The sequence below is a fragment of the Channa argus genome, chromosome 18, assembly GCF_033026475.1.
Source record: "Channa argus isolate prfri chromosome 18, Channa argus male v1.0, whole genome shotgun sequence".
Classification (NCBI taxonomy): Eukaryota; Metazoa; Chordata; class Actinopteri; order Anabantiformes; family Channidae; genus Channa; species Channa argus.
In genome coordinates, this window is record NC_090214.1 from 19,329,885 (window position 1) to 19,353,000 (window position 23,116).

General features: G+C 40.5%; 2 protein-coding genes and 1 pseudogene across 2 annotated transcripts in view; all 3 read right to left on the reverse strand.

Annotated features, from left to right (window-relative positions):
- Positions 1 to 1,288: 1,288 nt before the first annotated feature.
- On the reverse strand, positions 1,289 to 8,845 carry LOC137104140 (tripartite motif-containing protein 16-like). The gene is made up of 2 exons (XM_067485021.1): positions 4,928 to 8,845; positions 1,289 to 2,162 (listed from the first exon to the last, which is right to left on the reverse strand). The coding sequence occupies exon 1, from the start codon at positions 8,816 to 8,818 to the stop codon at positions 7,151 to 7,153; it is 1,668 nt and encodes a 555-aa protein (XP_067341122.1). The 5' UTR covers positions 8,819 to 8,845; the 3' UTR covers positions 1,289 to 2,162; positions 4,928 to 7,150.
- Positions 2,169 to 5,533, reverse strand: LOC137104142 (E3 ubiquitin/ISG15 ligase TRIM25-like; annotated as a pseudogene).
- Positions 8,846 to 14,581: 5,736 nt separating the features above from the next.
- atp8b1 (ATPase phospholipid transporting 8B1) overlaps positions 14,582 to 23,116 on the reverse strand; it is a 32,475-nt gene continuing 23,940 nt past the window's right edge. Inside the window, exons 15-30 of the mRNA XM_067483695.1 lie at positions 22,625 to 22,668; positions 21,796 to 21,952; positions 21,324 to 21,512; positions 20,547 to 20,659; positions 20,271 to 20,435; positions 19,837 to 19,948; positions 19,619 to 19,694; positions 18,887 to 19,019; positions 18,631 to 18,759; positions 18,389 to 18,545; positions 18,069 to 18,292; positions 17,832 to 17,915; positions 17,304 to 17,549; positions 16,994 to 17,132; positions 16,083 to 16,213; positions 14,582 to 15,365 (exon numbers count right to left, since the gene is read on the reverse strand). Coding sequence (XP_067339796.1) covers positions 15,129 to 15,365; positions 16,083 to 16,213; positions 16,994 to 17,132; positions 17,304 to 17,549; positions 17,832 to 17,915; positions 18,069 to 18,292; positions 18,389 to 18,545; positions 18,631 to 18,759; positions 18,887 to 19,019; positions 19,619 to 19,694; positions 19,837 to 19,948; positions 20,271 to 20,435; positions 20,547 to 20,659; positions 21,324 to 21,512; positions 21,796 to 21,952; positions 22,625 to 22,668 — 2,336 coding nt within the window. The 3' untranslated portion in view covers positions 14,582 to 15,128. The remainder of the gene's footprint in view (positions 15,366 to 16,082; positions 16,214 to 16,993; positions 17,133 to 17,303; positions 17,550 to 17,831; positions 17,916 to 18,068; positions 18,293 to 18,388; positions 18,546 to 18,630; positions 18,760 to 18,886; positions 19,020 to 19,618; positions 19,695 to 19,836; positions 19,949 to 20,270; positions 20,436 to 20,546; positions 20,660 to 21,323; positions 21,513 to 21,795; positions 21,953 to 22,624; positions 22,669 to 23,116) is intronic.

Genomic DNA, 23,116 nt, shown 5'->3' on the forward strand with positions numbered 1-23,116 from the left:
TTTTTAAGGCAGACTTACATATTTACTCAACATCTGTATTCAGTGCCTAACCCTCCTCTAACCCTGACCCTGATGTCTTTGTGTCTGACCCCAACCCGGCACTGTGTTTACAGTTTAATTCTTTTGTTTTTGGAGTATTTAGAGTATAATACAAGTATGAAACTGCTGCCATTTTCAGTCCATTGTGAAGTAACACCAACAAGGGTGTCATTTCCCTCGCTACACGCCACAGGTCTGTCTGTTCACTACCAACTTCAACAACCTCTGTGGGCATTAAAGATGGAGGACTTGTTCAATCCAGCATTATTGAACATATAGTTGTTTGTCCCTACCCTCTCTTAACATCTGTCCAACATTTAGATTCTATTTGGCTATTTAAAATTATATTTCATTATTCATGTACCAGTTGGAAAATTCCTTTTCAAACAGCCAAAGAAAACCCATGCCCCTATTTTCAGCAGCATAGATATGGGCCAGTGGTTCCCTGCTCCACATGCTAGTAGGCTCAGTAGATCAGTTATCAGTTTTCATGTCATAATATGCACCAGACCAGACCTTGTTTATTATAGTTGTTATAATTATTATATGTCAGGGCTGCAAGTTCTTTAGATTAAGGCATATAAAACATTTGTTAGATTTGATTTCTGATGTTAGAATCAGAACGAAAGGGGCAGCACTTGGATTGTATCTGTGTTAGTATCTTGATGAAGTCAGGCTAAAATTGGACTGATTAATGCAAGTCATGCATCAACAAGTCTAGAATAAGTCCAGGTATCAGATGTGTCTGATTTATTTGGTCATAATAGTTGAATGAGATCATAAATATTAGAGAATTCATATGTTGTTCTTGAAAATTCGCTCTCAGAACAAAGTATTTTCAAGTTATTGGAATAGTCTGCAACACTTTTTAGAAAGCAACATACTTTTTGAGTATAATATCCAGACTTTTACACTAATATTTCTGTGCTTGCACATAAGCTTTCTATTCCTAGATTCATTGTTTCTTTGGTTCGCAGATACTCACCTTGGCTGTTAAAACAGTGACTACCAAAGGAGTTTAAAGCTCTGAGCATCAGTGTTTCTGTTTGTTCCCTGCAAGATTCATAAGCGCCACATCCACATGAATCATTCACTAAGGAAATGATTGTCGTAAACATGAAGTGCCATCCCTGCCACTGTGTGCTGAAAAATTCATGCTTTTTAAGTCATAAATTATGACACGATGCTCTCTCCCTCAGGCCAATGAAAAGTGGGGGGAGATTGGGTGATGAAAAGAAAGACTGAACTGTTCTTTTGAAAAACTTGGTTTTATTGTTCTGCCAAGAATAATAACATTGTACTCATCAAATTAATTGCTGAGATCTGGGAAAGGTTAGTCTCAGGGAAAAATCATAGTTGGGTGCTTTCCCATATTGAGATCCTGTGTATTGTGAGCCCACCCTGATCTCTTCCCTGTATGAACTTTGCCACTGCCGATGCAGCAAAAGATTGTCTATAACATTATGTATAAATGAGAATAAATTATTCCTTAATTCAATTTTAATTTTATATGAATGGTCAGTGAATATAGGGTGCACACGGGCAGTGTACATCATAATCTGCTAAGTGGCAGTTTAAGTTTGAGGAGATAATGCACCAGCAAACACAGTAACATCGTAAAAACAAAGGCTGTAGAGCCGACGACTGTAAGATCACAAATATGAATGTAAACAAGGAAGAATTTTAAATGTTTTGTTGTTTGCAGTGGTTTTAAACTGGACAGCTTAACACTGAACATAAAATTCAAACAAGACATGCACATGAGAAATATGGTGGCCCAGTGTTGACAAAGAGAAAAAGATTTGTGTCGTTACTGAACATGTAATAAATAAAGTTAAAATTGCCCAGGATGAATAAGTGAATGTACTGTGTTTTATTTATTTATTTATTTATTTATTTCAATATTTAGTCAGTGGGCATCATGATGATCTGTTCTTTCTGTGCTTATGTGTGTTTCCTCCAGGTTTCCTCCCACAGTTCAAAGACCTGCATGTTAGGTTGCTTGGTGATTCAAAATTGCTCATTGTCCATCTGTATATGTCTCTCTGTGTTGGCCCTGTCCAGGCTGTACCTCACCTCTCACCCAATGGCAGCTGAGATAGGCTCCAGTCCCCCCCGCAGCCCTGAACAGGATAAGGGGTTAGAAAAAAATGGCTGGATGGGTTTAGTAAATTTTAGTTTTAAACTGGACTTCATTTTTCTGAAAGTATTTAAGTCTATACAAACCTGAATGTAAACACAAAACATCACTTTGTGAACAAGACAATATGGTGGCCAAGAAATGACACAGGAAAATAAAGTTCCATGATTCATTCAAATAAAAACATTGAGCCATATTGAAATCGTATTCAGTCTAATTAGATCCAATAGAGTCACAATGTTCAGCCACAGGTCTTTGCTCTATGTGTAAACGCCTGTTTGCACGTGGTCTAGTGATCATGTGGGGGCTATAACATGAGAAAATTGAAAATAAAATGTGTGCACAGTGTGAACTACAATGACAACACCACCTAGAGATGGAGAGTTGTCTTTGAGCACAGTTTTTTGTTCCTGGGTTTTTCCAGGACCTCAATACGAATGCAATCTGTGTTAAAAAGCGTTTATCTATGTGCAGAAAAGTGAAAGTGAAGCAGTCAATTCCAATTTTACTATCACACCACTGGTGACAGTCAGCATCAAGGGTATTCTTACCTTTTTCTCATACCAGCTCTTGCTGCCAGCTCCTGATTTTCTCTGGGGAATGTGTGGTCCTATCTTTACGAGCATGTTACCTCTTTGTGTTTCTTCCTCTCGCTCTCTCTTTCTCTCTCTCTGTATATGTGGCCCTCACCTCGAGGCAAGTCGATCCACTTACGGTAATACCATTGCCTAATCTCAGAGGCGTATCAGAGGGGACTCCGAGCGCTCAGCACTAATAGGTTCACACAAATGAGATCTAGTCAAAAACCTCCCAATCCCCCTACCACTGTAAATATGGAGAGCATTATGTGAGGCTGCCTGGAGGCCTCCAGTGTGGAACTGATGCAGATTTGACAGAGACTGAGAGATAGAGACCCAAAGAAAGATGATTTAACACGCTGTTAGACGTGTTACAGCAGTGATTTTATTGGTTGTCGAGCTAAATTGAATGAAAGTTAAACTTTTATTTATCCCAGTGAAGTCTGATGTCATTAAAATAGTTTTGCTTAAGGAACAGAACTCGATAGATGTTCAAAGAAAACATATAAAGGAGAATTTAGGGTATAAATTGGTTTATTTTCAGCTGAATCATAATTTGGTTGTTTTAAAGTTACAGTACGAAACTTTTGCAGTCAAACTTGCTGTAGCATGAGGCTTGAAATCAGCCAACTTTTATCCAGAACTTTTTCCTTCTATAGTCATAAATATTTCCTATAAAAAATTAATTTTATCATGGACTTTGAGGACTAATAGTTTATCCAACTTGGATATAAACTCCTTCTTTTGCTCTGTTATAATCACTGCAGCTGCCAAAGGTTGTCTGTAACCTTTTGTTTTATTAAAATATTTACATCTGTATGAAGTTTGTTAGCCAAATGTAAACCTGGTCTGTATTAGAGAGAAATTCTACAGTAATAAAAACAAAGAAGCATATTGAACCTGCTCACAGCTGGTAGTAGTGTTGCCTTAAATATTAGTGATGGATGGATGGATGCAATAAAAGTGTAAGTTAGTGGTAGACACATTATCTTAATTCCTTTCTTTGCTAATATAGAAGTTTTATATTTTTTTGGTAAGAACTGTCAGGCTGAAAAGATGTTTGCAGAGTATGCTGCCAGAAATAACTGTACATGATTTTATTTTGTATATGACTATGCAGAGTGAGGAAAGTTTAAAAAAAAGTCCATATCAAGAGATTGGATGATTGCAGCAGAAAATTCAAAGCTGTGAATAAAAGTGAGAAGTGTGTCTGCAAACTCCTAGAGAAAAATTGTCCTATTGCCACTAAGTGTTGAACAGCTCATAATCGGCAGCATCAGAAGAAGATTCGGGGACACACTGTGTGAGGAAGTACAAGTGATTGTTCAGATGTTTTGGTGTGATACTCTGTTCCTGCAGCTGAACCTCACACTGTTTTTTGTTAATGGACTCAGAAACATCAGAGGAGAGCTGACAGGGACAGATGCAGTCCTGCAGTGACATCCAGAGGCCACAAACAGTACTGCAGCTTCGTATGATACACTCGCAATACCAAAAAGCATTAATTTAATAGACTAACATACTAATCTACTCTAATCTCTAATTATCTCTAATTCACAAAAGTGACTTGACTTAAATTCTATACTCTTGATACACAAGAATACTTACTGTATTTCATAATACAAACAAGGTACAGTAGGTGTAAAGGCTGCTTGGACAGTAAAGTTAGAATAAAAGTCAGCAGTCAGAGTGGCAATTTTTTACAATTACAGAAAAACAATAAATCATAGAAATGTCCATGTGAGGCAATAAAACCCCCATGTTTGCTGAATTGAGTTATTTTAGAATTATTTGTTTATTAGTTTAATTTCACAAAGTTTCTAAATGTAAAGTCATGATTTTGTTCAGTTTTATGTTAGTTTTTATAAATTACATGCTCTCATTTTCTACTGTGAACACTAGTGTTCTTGAGAATCAACTCTCACATGCTGTCTTAAGGTGAGGACCTAAAATTAAAATAGCTATCTGTAACTTCTGACAAATTTAATGCTTTTAGATCTTATACTTATTGCTGTGGTTTGAGGCAGTGTGGGATTGTATTTCTTAGCTTCGTATTCCTGTGGTTCAGCTGTTACACGTTCTGCTTGTGGTAGACAATCATCTGGGTTTGTCAGTGTGTGTGAGATCCTCAGTAATTTGTCATTGACAAAGCTGTCCAGTTTTAACTCACTTCTTTCTCTCTGTCCTGCACTCTCTGTTGGATATCTCGTCGACTCAGCCCAAGCTCTCCCAGCTTCTCAGTCATTTCTGCTGCAGCTGAAACTTTATTGTGACCCTTGTGTTCATCCATGTAGCAAAGGTAACAGATTTGGGTACAGATGTTGTCCTGGAGCTTCTTTGTGGGGTCGACCAACTTGTGTTTTTCAAAGGCTGCAGATCTATAGTCAGCCTGGAGGTGTTGGTCACAGTACGAGACCAGACACTGCAGACAGGACTTGCTGGCTTTCATTTTTATCCCAGTGCAGAAATCACAGGCCACATCTTCAGCTCCAGCATAGGAGGGATCAGCTGGAGCAGCTGACAAAGTCCTGTCTTCTTCAGATCCTCCACTAAATCTGCTAATATGATATTTTTACCAGGACAGGCCTTGGTATGAACAACTGTCTGCACAGAGGACAGTGGTGGAATTAAGTGAGAGCTTTTTGATCTCGCTTTTGATACAACTCATACAGTAGCTGTGTCCACAGGGAAAAGTCACTGGATTCTTCAATAGATCCAGACAAATGGAACAACAAAATTTATCCTGAAATCCTTGCTGCTCCATTTCAGCTTCCATAAACAGTTAATACTGTACCCAGACTGAAGAGGATGTCAAATGTGTTTGTGAAAGCATCACAAAGGCTTTATGTGCATTCCTGGAAGAGGAGCAGTTTGAACTTTAGTCAGTTGTGGGTGTGGTCCTTGATAACATAAGGTAAAGATTACAGTTAAACATGCAGTAAATAGTACAGCACTAAAACTTTAATGACAAACAAATCCATTATGTTCATGTTCCACGTGTCACAAGCCTCTACTGGCCATGCATATAAGCAGTGCATTGGTGCCACCACCCTGATTGGATGGAGGGAAATCACTTGTGTTAACTGTGTTCACAGTACTATGCAAACACATTTTCTGTAAAGGTTTTACATTAACATTATTCCAGAAACAGGTTCATCCAAGATCATCGTTACATTACATCAGAAGGTTTAATAATGATTGGGTTTACTTTCCTGTGAGTGTGACTAAACAAATTTCTATTCCTGGATAAAGTTGTCTTGTGGTCCTCCTACTGGAGTCCTCCTATAGGGAAAAACTGTATTTTCCCTAAACAGTACCACAGGACACTACATCTAATTCAGCAGTGAATAACAATTGCTGATCATTTACACATGGATGGAAAATCTTTATTTAGTCAGTCACTTAGAGGTGGGCAAAGGATGAATTTTGTACTTAACGCATTCATCTTTATGCCCAAAATAATTCTAATAGCATCATACTAGTAGATGGGTCAAGCCACTTGACTACACCACAGCTAAATAGTGCTTAGTTTACTTTATTAAGTGGATATCTTTGGATTACATTTATGAGGTGCAACAAGTATTTGGCGCCCCCCCAAAAAAAACATAAGAAACACATTTAACCATGTCTTTCTTTGTAAGGTTTCGAATGTTTCCATGAAGACTCAATACCTCAGACATCTCAGTAATGCTCCACCGGTCAGGTCTTTATGGCACTGCTCAATCCTACTCATAAAATCCCTGTAAAAACCTGCACCATATAGTGCATGAGACCTAAGACTTGTCTGACCATTCATCATATGACACTGGCCTGAAGCAAACAGCAAGAAATGCTGGAGTGGCTTCAAAACAAGTCTCTGCCTGTCAGTGAGTGGCTTAACCAAAGCCCAGCTTTAAACCCCAGAGAATGTCTGTGGAGGGACCTGAAGATGGCAGTTTACAGACACTTTGCATCCAGTCTGATGAATCCTGATAGAGTCTGTCAGGAAGCATAGCCTGCCCAATTCCAGGTGGGACAAGCCTGTGGACTGTATTTATTGCCAAAGGAGCTTCAGCAAAGTATTGAATTTTGAGAAATTATGTAAATTGGAGTCCTCGGGGGCCTGGTGGTTCAGTGGTAGAGCATTGGGTTGGGATACAGGAGGCTGTGGGTTTGAATCCCACCTATTAGGGTGTGGCCCCACCCAGCCACCAAGGGCCACCTTGGTGCCGTTCCCGAGCCCGGATAAAATGGCTAGCGCTGCGGGAGGAAGGGCATCCGGTGTAAAAACACGCCGAACCACGTTCTGCTGTGGCGTCCCCTGACGGGACAAGCTGCTGATCTTTGCTGTAAATTGGAGTTGAAAAAAAGGATCAGATTTTCACCTTTTGCCTCTAAAAGCTGTTTGCTTGAGCTAACACAATTTAACAGAGCAGTCATAACCATAAAGACCAAGTCCAACATAGAGCGGCCTAGTGAATGTGGTCTGCACTCTGTGGAGAAGGTTCATGATGTTGGAGACGCTGTAGAAAGACAGAATCCCTGCACTGTGATCCAGGTAAACTCCAAGTCTAAGTGACTCAGGGGCTGAGATGGAAGTTTTGATTTTGTTATGAATGAATTCATAAGAACATGTGTCAGAATGATCTAACACCCAAGATGTGTCGTTGTTTCCAAATCTGCTTTCATGTCCTGTTCTACTGATGTCTTTTAATGTAACTGCTACCAACACTCTGAGTGCCGGCTCCTTCATCTCCACCTCCCAGTAATGACGACTAGTTAGGCTCTTTGTACCCAGGACCTGCTGATTCTGGATGAATCTATCTGGGTGATGAGGATGATGTAGCTGTTTACCTCTCACCACTGTTATTCTTCTGTTCCCTTCAGATAATAAGAGCTGCGGGTTTGCTGTGTTTGGGTCCAGTGTGATATCGCATGAAAACTGTAAGAAGTCAGTTCTGGTCTTGGGCTCTGGTTGCGTCAGTGAGATTTCCGGATGTTTTACTCTCTGTGAGATCTTGTCCCATTCCTCGCTTAGAATATTTTGTAGTTTATCTCTGATGTTTAATAGAGCTGCTGTCACATCCTCAAAGTAGTGCAGAGGTTGGATGCTGACGCTGGCTGGGTTTTTGGGTTCACTGAGATGTGTTAGAGACAAATAAATGTTTAGAAATTGTACATGGTCCTGTGTGTGTGAGAGCTTCTCCAGCTCAACATCTTTCCTCTTCAGCTCAGTGATCTCCTGCTGAAGCTTCTCCTGAAGCTCTTTGACTCTATCCACCTCATTCATTTGCAATGATCTGATCTGCTGTATCAAATCAAAGCTTTTTTTCTCAATCAGACTGATCAAACCTGAGAAGACCTTTTCACTGTCCCTCACTGCTTTATCAGCTGAGCGGTTCATATCCTCGGCCTCCTGCTGAAGTTGCTTCACTTCTTTCTCTCTGTCCTGCACTCTCTGTTGGATCTCTCGTCGACTCAGCCCAAGCTCTCCCAGCTTCTCAGTCATTTCTGCTGCAGCTGAAATCGTATTGTGACCCTTGTGTTCGTCCATGGAGCAGAGGTAACAGATGCACTGCTGATCAGTGCGGCAGAAAATCTTCATCACCTCATTGTGGCGGGTACAGATGTTCTCCTGGAGCTTCTTTGTGGGGTCGACCAACTTGTGTTTTTCAAAGGCTGCAGATTTATAGTGAGGCTGGAGGTGTTGGTCACAGTACGAGACCAGACACTGCAGACAGGACTTGCTGGCTTTCATTTTTGTCCCAGTGCAGAAATCACAGGCCACATCTTCAGCTCCAGCATAGCAGGGATCAGCTGGAGCAGCTTGAAGTCCTGTCTTCTTCAGATCCTCCACTAAATCTGCTAATATGATATTTTTCACCAGGACAGGCCTCGGTGAGAAGAACTGTCTGCACTGAGGACAGCTGCAGGTTTCTTCTTGATCTTCATCCCAGTAATTTTTCACACAGCTCATACAGTAGCTGTGCCCACAGGGAAGAGTCACTGGATCCCTCAGTAGATCCAAACAGATCGAACAGCAGAGTTTTTCTTGTTCTGTGTGAATTTTTTGCTGCGCCATTTTACCTGTCAGAGACAGGGAATGTCAGAGCGCTTCAAACTGGAAACTGATCCAAAGTTCACTTGCATTCACAGCATATTGGTCACACCTATCCACAAACTTACAAATCTGTGATGGTTGGAGGTAATAGGTAAAAGGTAAAAGGTAATAGGGCCGGCTCTACCTGACGGAAAGGGAGTGGTTATAAGGTTTTTATGTGTTTCAGGAAGAGGAGTTGTTTTAGTGTTAGTGTTTTTGCAAAACCTGTATTAGCTACATGAATGGATTCCTACAGAAAATAGATTCTTACCAATGTAAAACAAGCTCAGCTTTGCCTGCTCAGAAAGAAACAAAGTCCCATTTAGTTTTTGAACTTGTCCTTTTTCCTGTATGGCTCAATGATCAAGTTTTCTGTTATCCCTTTTCTATTATGTCTCTCGTATGTACAGGAGGAGGTACAGGAGTTACTGTTCCAGTGTTTTAATGATCGTCATTTAAACTTTTTTTTAAAAAGGGAAATGCTTCATGTTCTGCAGGTTTTATTGCAGGGGAGAAAAAAATGTTTCTTCAAATCTATAAATTTAAGCTGACATTTGAAGAACATGTCACCTGTTGCATTTTGAGTTCACTTCAGTGGCCAAAAGGAGAAAAACTGGGTAAACCTGACTCAACTTCTAATAGCTGGGTTTTTGTTATACTCTTGATTCGTCATTCGTCATATCTCTGTTTTAAGGTCCAGCATTGAGAGCTGACATTATGCTGTGCTTTAGGAGAAATAACCCACTTTACGCTTTTTCTTTACCTATGTCTACAGATCTGGACGGTGACGGATCTAGAGCATAACAAATGGTTATACCAGCTAGAGTAGAATCTGATATTAGGACTGATTATTTGGCTGGAACAACATGTTATAAACATTTCTTTCTAGTTTCGCCCCCCCCCACATTAAGTATGTCAGTAAGGACTGGCTACATAGCATAATATACTGTCTTCACTACAGTTCAACAGCAGCACAAAAAAAAAAAACAGCCTCCACAACTTAACCAACTCCTCTGAGTCTGAACACAAACTGAACATTATCACCTTAATGGAGGAGGATTTACTGCAGGACTGTTGGATCTGACGGGTTTAGTTTGAGCCCAATAAACTTACAGCTGAGTGGAAACAATAAAGTCCCCACACAGACTCAATAATATCTCCTTAATCATATGGAAACTGGGTGAAGTTTAAGATGAATGAACGTGAAGTCCGTCACGATCACTGATCCCTGTCCGTTTGGATCATTTCCTCTCACACATTGTTAACTTGCGGAACGAGCGGTCTTGGAAAAAAAAACCCAGCCTGAGGCCAAGACAAAACCTATAAAAAATGCGGCCAAGACCGAGGCCACTGTGCTCCTGGGTAACACTGAAAGCTTTCTCTGATCTTTGCCTCATTACAAAGATACACAGTTACTTGGTTTGTGTTTGCACTTTGAGATGCAGGACATTATATAGACGTGTGTCAGTGCCACAGCAAACGATGTACAAATGCTGTATATGGAATTTAAATGGCCACAGCAACGTTATTAGTAGACCAACATGTGTCAGCTTGGTGTTATAATTAAGTTATTTAACAATCTGCCAGCTGGCACTTTGATCTTTGTAAATGTAGATGAAAATTATTTCATTTGTTTTAAATTAGTTTTAAAAAGTGGGTTATTGGGTGTTGATGAACAACAGTTGGATTTGGCTCGGTTGAATCTATTTAATGTTTCATTGTTATAGGTGGGCGTCCTTGGCCTAGTTTTCCCACAGTGAGAAGTGTTAAAGCCCTTTGTTACTGCTGACATTTAGACCTGCCATGGCGTCACTAATACCATTATTCCATTCAAGTGTCCCAGCATGAACAATCCCAGGTTCGCGTCAGTGAAGTAGCTACCCAACTTTCAAGAATGTAATCTTATTTCAGTGTCTTCAGGCTTTAAACAAAGAAATATTAAAATTAAACACATATAGAACAAATGTTTTAACTAATATTTTTTGTTCTTAGATGAATAATTAATGTTAAGGAATTAAAATAATTGCATGTTAAACTTTAATACAAATATTTAAATGTTTAAGGGGTGTCAGACACCACAACATTGTTCAACCGCTTAATAACCAAACAGGTTACGTCAGTACGACATACGGCTGTTACGTCGAGTTTTCCAAATTAATTATTTTACATTTGTGGTGTTCTGGGTCTTAAGGGGGAAGAGGACAAAGAGGTAGAAGTTAAAAAAGGAAGAATGTTGTGTAGTTTTCAGGAAGGAGCTGATACAGACTCTGGGTGGTCAGGAGGTGCTTCCAGATGACTGGACCACTACAGCTAATGTGATCAGGGAGACAGGTAGGAGGGTACTCTGTGTGTCATCTGGAAAGAGGAAAGTGGACAAGTAGACTTGGTGGTGGGATGAGGAAGTTTAGGAGTGTATACAGAGAAAGAGGTTAGCTAAGAAGACGTGGGACACAGAGGACTGAAGAGAGTAGACAGGAGTACAGGGAGATACAGCGTAAGGTGAAGGTAGAGGTGGCAAAGGCCAAACAAAGAGCATATGAGGACTTGTATGTTAGGTTGGACACTAAAGAGAGAGAGGTGGATTTGTACAGGTTGGCCAGACAAAGAGATAGAGATGGGAAGGATGTGCAGCAGGTTAGAGTGATTAAAGATAAGGATGGAAATGTATTGACAGGTGCCAGGAGTGTGATGGGAAGCTGGAAGGAGAACTTTGAAGAGTTGATGAACGAGGAAAATGAAAGGGAACGAACAGTAGAAGAGGTGACTGGTGTGGAGCAGGTAGTAGCAAAGATTAGTAAGAGTGAAGTGAGGAGGACATTGAAGAGGATGAAGAGTGGAAAGGCAGCTGGTCCTGATCACATACCTGTGGAGGTATGGAAGTGTCTAGGAGAGGTGGCTGTAGAGTTTCTGACTAGTTTGTTTAACAAATCTTGGAGAGTGAGAGGAAGCTGAGGACTGGAGGAGAAGTGTACTGGTGCCCATTTTTAAGAACAAGGGAGATGTGCAGAGCTGTGGCAACTACAGAGGAATAAAGCTGATGAGCCACACAATGAAGTTGTGGGAAAGAGTAGTGGAAGCTCGGCTAAGGGCAGAGGTGAACATTTGTGCGCAGCAATATGGTTTCATGCCTAGAAAGAGTCCAACAGATGCAGTATTTGCTTTGAGGATGCTGATGCAGAAGTACAGAGAAGGTCAGAGGGAGTTGCATTGTGTCTTCGTAGATTTAGAGAAAGTGTATGACTGGGTGCAGAGAGAGGAGCTGTGGTATTGTATGAGGACGTCTGGAGCGGCAGAGAAGTACGTTAGAGTGGTGCAGGACATGTATGAGAGCTGTAAGACAGTGGTGAGGTGAGCTGTAGGTTTGACAGAGGAGTTCAAGGATGGAGGTGGGTCTGCATCAAGGATCAGCTCTGAGCCCCTTCTTGTTTGCTCTGGTGATGGACAGGCTGACAGATGAGGTTAGACAAGAATCTCCATGGACTATGATGTTTGCAGATGACATTGTGATTTGTAGTGAGAGCAGGGAGCAGGTGGAGGAAATCTAGAGAGGTGGAGGTCTGCTCTGGAAAACAGAGGAATGAAGCTTAGCTGCAGCAAGACAGAATACATGTGTGTCAATGAGAGGGACAACAGCAGTTTAGAGCAATGGAGAGTGTGGAAAAGAGGTGAAGCAGGTTGGAACGGGTGGAGAAAAGTGTCAGGTGTGTTGTGTGATAAAAGAGTATCAGCGAGAATGAAAAGGTGTTCAAGACGGTGGTGAGACCAGAGATGTTGTTCAGCTTAGAGACAGTGGCACTGAAGAAAAGACAGGAGGCAGAGCTGGAGGTAGCAGAGCTTAAGATGTTGAGCTTCTCTTTGGGAGTGAGAGACTTTAGTTTTTTAAAGTATTTTTTTATTTTATACCGCCTCACTGTCATTGTCCGTTTTTATTTTGATTTCATCTTTTTACATTGAAGTCATCCTTACATTGTGTTTTTTTGTGCTTGTTGCCTCCCCAACAAGAAATATTAAGAGTATAACTTGAGAAATTACCCACAATGCCTTTTAAATTGTTGGCAACCTGAACAAGAAACACCTGTAAATGTTTTATCTGTTCATTAGCTCATAAAAACTTTTACCAGGTGAGCAGAGGTGAGTTTTAAGAGTTTGTTCTCTTTCATCAAATCTGTTCACACAGGCTGAAAATTGAGGGTCCATGGTAAAAAGAAAATGAAATGGATCCATTAGTTTACAGATAGGGGGAGGGCTGTGGCCCTTGAGGACCTGGAAGGACAACTTTACAGAGTCTGGTTAAAGGATCTCACCTACATCAGACTAAGTACCATCAGGAAATGAATGTCCCGATATGTAACTTACCTTCTAACCCTAGCAAATTATTGGTTCCAATCCTTTTTAACATATGTAGAGCCACGTCCTGCAGAGGCCACACCGTTTATGTTGAGTAATAATACTTTGCGTAATTTTTTTTTTTATAATTTAATTAAGTGCAATACTTTGCTAGGTGCTCTATTGGTATAAAATCTGATAAACTGCACTGGAACTAACAGCTGCTTCAAACTGAAGAAGTACTAAACATGTTTAGGTGAAAATAAAATACAGGTAAATTCAATGTATCTATTGCCTTTATACTTGGCTTTACCTTTTAAATTCCCATGTTCTCCAGACACACGTACGCATGTTTATTTGCACATTCGTGTGTTCACATACTGATATATGAAAAAAAAATTTAGCTTACTTTTTCCCCAATGAACGATATTTAGTGAAAAACCAACTTTATATGTAGTAAAAAACATTGACAAATGTACCATATGTGTACTAGAAATGAAACTAGTACATTATTGTCAGCACCAGCATGTACTTCATGTTAATCTTTTACATTCACTACAGTGAGACAACACCAAAATAAAATCACCCATTTGATTGCTAAACGTGCCCTTGGCTTTTATTACCAACTACATGATAAAAATACCATCATATGACCAAATTGCTGCTGGTACAATCAACAGCAGGCCTGAAAGACTGTATTCGATCACTAATAAAAAGACATTAATGCAAACAGTAACATTAGCAGGAAGAGATCCAGTAACAGAGCAGGAATGTGTCACAGTGTGGCACAGATTAAAAAAAGTCAAACATCTTCTTTGGGTTCCTTGTAAACAATCAATCACACAAACAAAATTGTCCTCTAGAAATCCTGTTTTGTTTTGGTTTTTTTGATTATTTAGGAATTGTGTGATATAACTTCAAAAAAGTTCAAACAGCAGGAAAAAAAACTACTACAACGTAAACAAATCATAGTTTTTTTGTACCATTAAAAGTCCGGACAACTTGATTCTACAAACTGAAAAGTTGATGGAAGACAAATAAGAGCTCCTCACAGATTCCTTACAGTTTGTTCAGAGCAACTTAGCGAGAATAAATATTAGGATCGAGCTTTGAAAGAGGTGAAGTCCCTCAAAGTGTCGATAACACCCAGATCGAGTACAAACAGGAGAAAAGGTGATTCACAACTTGTCTTTGAATTAAAAAAAAACTTTCTATCATATGATCACTTTGCATAGGCTGGCATAGTAACACCCCACCCTTAATTATAATCAAACATCCTATGGCCTATGTAGCTTTAGCCTGCTGTTTTTATTGGGAGGGACATTGTTTGGGTTTTAATCTCTGTGGACAGAAACTAAATGCTTCCACCTGAATATGCATAGCTAACAGACAAATTAACTGGAAGATTTTATTCTATTAAAAATTGTAACATCTCAAGTGCTCCAGGTTAAAACAGTGAACGTCAAACTATCTTGAACAGCTGCTCATCCAGACACAGTGGTGGTGAGCAGGGACAAACCAACTAAAAATAAGGCCTTTATCTTAAAAATCCTGAGTTAAACAACATTGTCAGTCACACAGTCACTACATGACCTCAAACCCCGGTGATGGTGGTCTTGTCTTCGGTGAGCTTATTTTCTCCCACTTTTGCATTTTAATGTTGAATGAGCGTCCGTGCAAAGACTAAAAGTGGAGACATTAGAGTCAAGTCAGACTGCAGAAAAATCTGATCCCAACCATTGGCAACATTACGAGCTCTTGTTTTATCAACTCCTAAGGCACTTTAATATAGATCTTGTTAAACTCCACCCAGGCTGAAATTTCTGTGCCAACCTCCTGATATCGACCATTTCAGCAGTGAATCCTCAGGGGGGAAAAAAATAAATAAACCAAGCGCTCCTCACACTTCCACAACCGCCTTTTCCAACCACTGCAGTTACAGCTCCGTCTCTCACTCCCATCTCTATTAGATGTTTTCTGCTACTCTCTGGGGAACCTCCCTGATGCTGTCCTGTGGTCCACCACGGACTGGAGGTCGTCGTCGAATGCTCTGTCCAGAGGCGATGAGGTCAGCGTAGCCACGGGAGTGAGAGAAGGCATAAGCGGAGCGGCGAGACCGCCCGCCACGCTGGAAGGCTGGCGGCTTTTTCCTCTCCTCTTCCTTTGCCAGCTCCATCTCATACTTCTTCCTGTTTCTCTGCACCTGGTGGATGATGGGAAATAAGGAGGTAACATTGAAGAAACACATTTTTTCCCACATAACATAAAGATGAGGTACAAGGTTGCTTCTATTTTAACTAAAGACAATTAATATTGGGTCAAGTTGTGTTTTTTAATGTTTCAGTCCAAGTACAATTTTAAAAGACTAACCACAAGTAATTTTAATAAAATATTTAAATCAATGAAATTAATGTAACTTATAAAAAACAAAGTCCAAACCTTTTAGTACAATTGTTGCAATTGTTTCCAAAGTTTTAAACTTTTAGTCTATACGATTATGACAAAGTCAAAATTCTAAAATAAGCCAAAATTAACAAAGTACAGTACTTAAAGCTACAACATTTTTCATTGTAAATAAATATATAACTAAATATTATAAATAAATAAATCTTATGTGTGGAGAGGTGTGTCAAGGCCTGCTGTGAAATATTTGCTGCCAAACATTTTTTAGTGAGGTTCATCCTTCTGACCAATCTGAGAAATTGAATGATTTCTGCTTCATTAGTAGGTTTTTCAGCTTTTCTCGTTTATTGTAATTTGATAGGGGCTAAAACGTGAAGGACTGTTCAGAGCATGGTATGCAGCTAATGTGACACCAGCACTTAAGTTATTAGCCATTAAGGTAAGAAGCTACAGTCAAACAGAAACAATTCAGGCAGACCCTGCTGAAAGTTAGCAGCCTGACTCCCAAAGGCCCCACCTTGTCTCCTACAGAGGGCCAGATGGTTTTATGGAGGAACTGGATGCAGATGACCGGCAGCAAGCTGATGCCTGCAGTCAGGATGATGGTTAACCACAGGTAAGGCTGGCGCAGCGCATTTGGTGCTACACCTGCAGACACATGATACACATCAGGAGAGCTAGGAAGAGGGTGGGGGATTGATCGTTGTACAGTCATCGGTACAAACACACGGAGACAGTGAGATGAACAGTTGTTGAGGTATAACACACACACACACACACACACACACACACACACACACACACACTACTAGACCCACAGAGAGCTTCATTGTGGAAAACAAGCCATTTTCTAAATTCTGCTGATGAGCAGCTAATGGTGGTGAGTGTTCAACTTGCACCTAAACTTTGCAAGTACATAGATCTCCAGGGGCAGTCTTTAGAGAGAAGTGGAATAACTGGATTGCACCTGGATTTGTTGGAGAGATGGATGCAGGATGCTATTGCTTACTTGTAGCCTTAAGGCACCATGTATGCTAAGGACAATGATGAAGGAACATTGGTACGAGCTGATTACATATTATATTGATAAAAAAAAAGTTTTGCACTCAAGAAAATATTGTATCCCCTCTCTTTAACCCTTATGTTTGTGATTTTTACTGTAAACTATCAAACAATAGCAGACAAATGTAAAAAGGAAAAGGATGACCATATCCTGCGAGTATAGTGATACACAGTAAGTTAAATAAATATTAAACATAATGGTTTCAGTCTGAGTGGCAAGTGAAGGCAGTAAACAATTCTGGATCTTGTCTGAACACTGAGATGTGAACATGCAAGTCCTGAGTTCAATCTCAAATGTGTTGTGAATGCAGCATTAGGAGTGTAGGACACCATGTAAAATAACAGTGATTTTTTAATGGGACTAACCGGTGAAAGTAAACACTGAGGGGAAGATGACATGGATCCCAGCACTGTGGAAGTCAAACACGATGCCGAAGTAGATCGCTATGCTGCCTAAAACCGCAAAGCAGTTGACGAAGGTCCAGAAAGAAGTATCCAGAGAGATCTGATAAAAAGGGGAATAAGACAACAGGTCATCTGAACTGAATCAATTTAGAACATGCAAAAATCCCTGTATTCCACATATATTAGTATATGCACAGTACTCTGGGTTCAGGTTCGGTGCTGATGTGCTATGTGTTATTTGCTTACTTGCTGCTGCTAGAATGGGACTAACCTGCAGGTTGACTGTAAAAATCAGAGACGTGGCAGTAACAACAGCAAAGGACTGGTAGTCGGAGGGGGCTTCTCCATCCTGCCCCATGGTTTGCAAGAAGGCTCCGTAGGGGATGAAGAAGATGATGAGTGAGACGAAGATGCCATGGAACAAGCTGACAAAGAAGTTCTTGTAGTTGAACAGTGTCCCTTGCTGGCCAGGCATGTAGAGTTTCGGGAATTTCAGGCTTAGTTTGTCATTGACATCCTGCAGTTGGGAAACAGGAAGGGTTAACAAATGTGTTTTAGTTGTAGTTTTATTGGAATGATTCACGGCAGAATTTAAAATGGTGGGAAAGTAGAGCTCTTTTGTGTTTGCCTGCTTCACCCGGTCAGTGACAGTCAAAATTGAAAATGTACAGAATGTCAAAACTTTTCAAACCAAATGTCTTTACTTTTATCCATTTCTCGCATATTAACTTTCATATTGGCATGTCGTACGTGAAAAAAAATGCAAAGCTTGTTTTTTTTTTTTTTGTTTTTTTTTTACCTGATCAAGAAGTCCGACTAGTAAAACAGGTAAGCTGCTGTAACAGAGATTGTAGAGAGTGATGAACCAGTCTTCATAGGCGATCTGCAGACGGGAACACAATCCTTTAGAATCCACAACACAAGTGAGCAACCAGCCTCCTTCACAGACAGAGGCCATGATCTGCACTTAAATGGTCTAGGAATCCACCCTAGGTGGATTTTGAAAAGTTGTGAAAAATCCACTTCCTACACTGACCTGAGAGGAGAATCCGCTGAAGAAGGAGTACCAGAAGTGGACCAGGGTAAAGGCAAAGTTCTTGAAGAAGAAATAACGCAGGAACTTGCACATGCGGATGTAGGACCAGCGTCCGTGCACCAGCAAAAGACGCTGCAGGTAACGGAACTGAGCGAAGGCGTAGTCGCTGGACATGACGGCCTGCATCCCCTCCTGACCGCTGATACCGACACCGATGTCCGCAGCTGAGAGGACAGGGAACACGGAGCGAGATTAGAGTCATTCCGTGCACAAAAAGTAATGTTATTAGCAACACAAGCTTTTATAATTCATGTTCTTACTCTTGATCATGTTGACGTCGTTGGCTCCGTCTCCGATGGACAGCGTCACAGCCTTCTTGTACTTCTTCACCAAACTTACTATGTTGGCTTTCTGCTTCGGTGTGACACGGCAGCAGATCACTGCCTCACACTCACAGGCCATGTTTACAAAGTCAATCTACAGAGAAGGAAAAAAAAAAAAAAGGTCAGTGCAAGTTATGGAACACAGCGTCCACTTAAGAGTTTAATGAGTTTAGTTGCACCTGTCTCCACTCTTTTTCTTTGTCGTCCATCGGCTGTCCATCCTGAGGGCTGCTTGGAGTTGAGCGCTTCCCCAGACGACGAAGACGCAGACGACGGCGTTTCTTTTTCTTTTCATACAGAATCTCGTTCTGAGACAAACAAAAAACAAAATGTTGGTTGGTGGGAATTTGGCATAAAACCTCCCACTGCTAAAGAAGCTTTAAACACTAAAAACAAAATAATTTTAAAACAATATTAATCCAGAATGTAACTTACCAGCCACCCTCCTGTGATGACGAGAGCGTTTTTGCCAGGTTCGGTAAAGAAAGGCTCTGCAGATTTTTTTCTGCCATAACGGGAATTCTGAGGCTCAATTCTCCTGTTGGCCTGACGAACACTCAGCTTCTCACTGGAGACACACATGACAAACTCAAATGATCCTAATGTGATGTTGAAACCAAGATACTGAGAAGAACGAGAACAGGACCGATAGACAGGTTAAAAATGAGTAAGTGTTAAGGGCTTTACATAGAAAAGCGGATAATTCAAAAAAGTGGAATTTTCTGTGATAAATAAAATTCACCATAAATATTCTCATCAAATGTGACAAGAATGCAAATGGGGCCTAAAAAATAAATAAATACATAAATAAAAACGAAAAACACAAAACAAAATAATAATAATTCCACATCAAACTGGTGGTGACTTGATTACAGTCAAATATTCCTAACTTGTTTGAGTAGTGTATCTAAATTTGTTACCTGCAAACACAAACGGTAACTTAATAAACTCAAATCTACTAGAATCGACTAAGTTTTTTCATGACATCATATTTAAACAGAGGCCTACAAAAATTGACACATGGCAGTGGCTGTGAACCAATAAAGTGACCCGCAAAATGCAAATGTTGTTTGTTTCCGATTCTGAACAAGAAAAACAGCCACTAGTTGACCTGAAGAGCTTTAAATTATATTACAGTATAAGGCTGAGACATTTTCATCCACTCACTTGACATCTTCACCATAATGGATGGTCATGTTGTCTGTCAGAAGTGAACAGGAATATCCAATGTTTTCTGCCGTTTCTGAGATAAAGCAATGAAAACATGGCACAAGTTTTAAAAATTGTATTTTCCATTTTTAGGCTCTTTTTTCCCCAGGATGGCTTCATTTACAAATCTAAAAACTTCACTAACCATTGTATAAAGCTGTGATTAGTCTTAGTACCTTTCTTATCTCCAGTCAGGACCCAGATTTTGATGTCAGCCTTGGCTAGTTTGGCGATGGTCTCTGGCACGCCATCCTGCAGTTTGTCCTCGATGGCTGTTGCCCCGATCAGCTGAACAGAGCAACACTAGTGGTTATAGTGGCTGGAACTGAATCTGAATACACTCAGACTTTTGTGAGGAGTGAAGGCCTTCAAAATCTTTTCCAATTGGATCCAATAAATTCTTGGATATAAACTAAACATTATCCCAAGTATGACAAACATGACAATTCACAGTTTCTATTACTCATTACATGCTTCAAGTTTCTCTTCACTTTCCCATTTTCCTCAGGTTTCCTGCTTTACCCCTCTGTCCTAACCGTCTTGCTTACCAATTAAAAATTCTCTTAAACATAAGTTTTTTTTTCCCCCCATTTGTTTCTTTTCCACTCACCATCAGGTTTTTCTCGATTTCCTCATACACAAGGTCAAGGGCAGCATCTCGGTCCCTCTCGGCCACCTGGGCTTCTTTGTGTTTCCTGGACCAAGTGTCATACTCCTCTGTGCTGATGTCTTTGTAACACAGGCACAGTGTCCGCAGAGTCTCGTTGGCAAAGATCTGCAATGCAAAACACAGCTCCTGTTTCCTTCCACAGAGAACTAGGAAATGGCTACCTCACATAGTTTCTAAATGTCTGCTGCTCCAGTCAAATAAAGCCATTAAACTCACATCCAGAGCAACCTGGGTACTCTCCTTGTGCATGGAGTTGGGGGAGAGTCGCTCATAGATGACTGTGTCTGCTCCTTTACAGTACAGACGAATACGACCATCTGGAAACCTCACTACAAGACAGAAGAGGGACAGAATTGTTGACTTTTTAAAAACAAGTCAGTGTTGAATCTTTTCTTATCCAAATCAAAACCAACACACCCAAAGTAAAGTCCAAGTTCTAAATTGTGTTTCAACAAGTATTTTTTTTCTCTGTCCACTCATCCAAATCGCCAAATCATTCCAAGTAAAGTAACAAAAAAAATTCATACTATGGAAAACCAATTTCTGTGTGAACCTAATTGAACTCCAAGCCTGAAATAGTCAAGTGGCTATTACTGTCATTTCTACTAAACACAGTGATACACAGTGGAAACGAGATAACGTTCCTCCAAAACCAAGGTGCTACAAAACAACACAAGCTATGTAAAGTGCATCGAGCGCAACCTAGTGCAAACAGTGCAGACAAAAAACAGGTACAGACAGACAACACAAGACAGGACACAAAACCTAAGACAGTGCCGACCAGTAAACCTATTGTATACTATTTTACAGTACAGTCAAGTGTGCTAAAGGCACAAAACCCAGCAGGTAAACAGTGTAGTGCAGTTAGTATATAATAATAATAATAATAATAATAATAATAATAAATACTGTAAAGTACCGTCGCACACAGCTTCTGTCAAAGCTGTGTGCGACTGTTGTGTTGTGTATGTGCATGAGTGTGTGTCCTCTTACAGATAATTGACATGCGCTTTCGGTCGGAGTTGAAGTCCAGCAGCGCCAACATTTCATACGTCCCCTCTTGACCCATCTCGTTGATGGTGATGGTGTCCTGTGTACGTGAGAGAAACACAAAGCCGAAGTTCCTCGCTGCCGTCACCAGAGCGCCTTCATCAGGAGATGCTGCCTGGTACACCAAATCACCTATAAGTGAGTGTGAGTGAGGGGGGGAGGGAGGGAGGGAGGGGGAGAGAGAGCGAGAGAGAGAGCGAGAGAGAGAGCGAGAGAGAGAGAGAGCGAGAGAGAGAGAGAGAGAGAGAGAGAGAGAGAGAGCGAGCGAGCGTGAGTGAGAGAGAAAGTGAGAGAGCCCTTAGTCTCGTTTAGTATGCAGATGGGCAGGTGTGGCAGCCTATCACAGTCAGTGTTCACCCTTTTAGATCCATTCAGTCTACCTTTACTTCTGCTTGAATAACGATTTAAGGATTACCATCTTTGTGCTCCACCATGACGGTGTGGCAGAGTGAGAGCAGTTTGAAGAACTCCGTAACATCTTTATCCTCCCGGGATCGGATGCAGGCTACCAGGGAGTGATCAATGAACTCGAACTTCTTGTCAGCGAAGTTGTTCCAACTCCAGTCCACCGGCTGACAGTGACAACAAACATGTCATATGTGTCTCAAATAAATAAATATGTTGTAATTCTTCACACAGTAACGTGCAGACCGTGGTTAATTTTACAGCTTTTCAATGTGCTTCCTATGATTCTAGAGAAAGTACATGTACTTTATCTGAGTGTTAAAAATGTCTCGGTGCCTTCCGTGTATCACAATCACTCTTACTGTTGCTCATTCAGAGGTGTTCTAAGTAAGCACGCGACACCATCTGAACTCAGCTACAAGCAGAGAGATATTTTGAAACAGGGAAGGCAGATGGGGTTTAATATAATCCATATACTCTCTGGGCACTTCATTAGGTCCATCTGTTCAATTTTATGCAATTCAATACAACTTAGCGAGGTGCATTATATTAGGAGATGATTTGTTCATTTTAAATAGGGTGGGAAAAAAAAAAACCTTAGAACCACCTTTTAATTTAATGCACTCCATGAAATTCTAACCTTGTAAAAGTAGAATTCGTGTCAGTTGTATTAGATTGCATTAGATTATACAAGTGGACCTAATGAAGCTGCCATTGAGCATATATGTAGATCTGAATAGATAAAAAGAAATCTGAATCTCAAAGCAATGTTTCCTCACATTTCATATTTTAAATTTCATACAATTACTATTATTGAGGGAATATATTAGAGGTTTTACCCTAGCTCGATCCACTGACATTCCTTCAGCTGTGGTTGGGTTACCTGTGGAGAGGAGAGTATAGATGAACTGACAAAACTGCAGAACTACAGTTGCATTAGTGTAAAAACAGTATTTGTCTGGATAACTGCAGAGGGTTGTGTAAGGAAGCGCATCCGATGTAAAACACATGTCAAATTAAACATGCGAATGATGATTTAAACACCAAATCTAAAGACCTACAGGGTGCCGGTAGAAATTGGGCTACTGTTGGTCGAAGAAGGAGAGGAGGAAGCACTCAGGTTGACTACATCTTCTGTCGACTTTGTAATCTTAAAGAGAGCAGTGACTGTAAAGTATTGTTAGGAGAGTGTGTAGCCAGACAACACAGGATGGTGGTGTGTAAAATTACTCTGATGGTGAGGAAGATGAAGAGGACAAAGGCAGAGCCGAGGACGAAGTGGTGGAAGACGAAAAAGGAAGAGGTGGTGAGACAGGCCCCTGGTGTTCAGG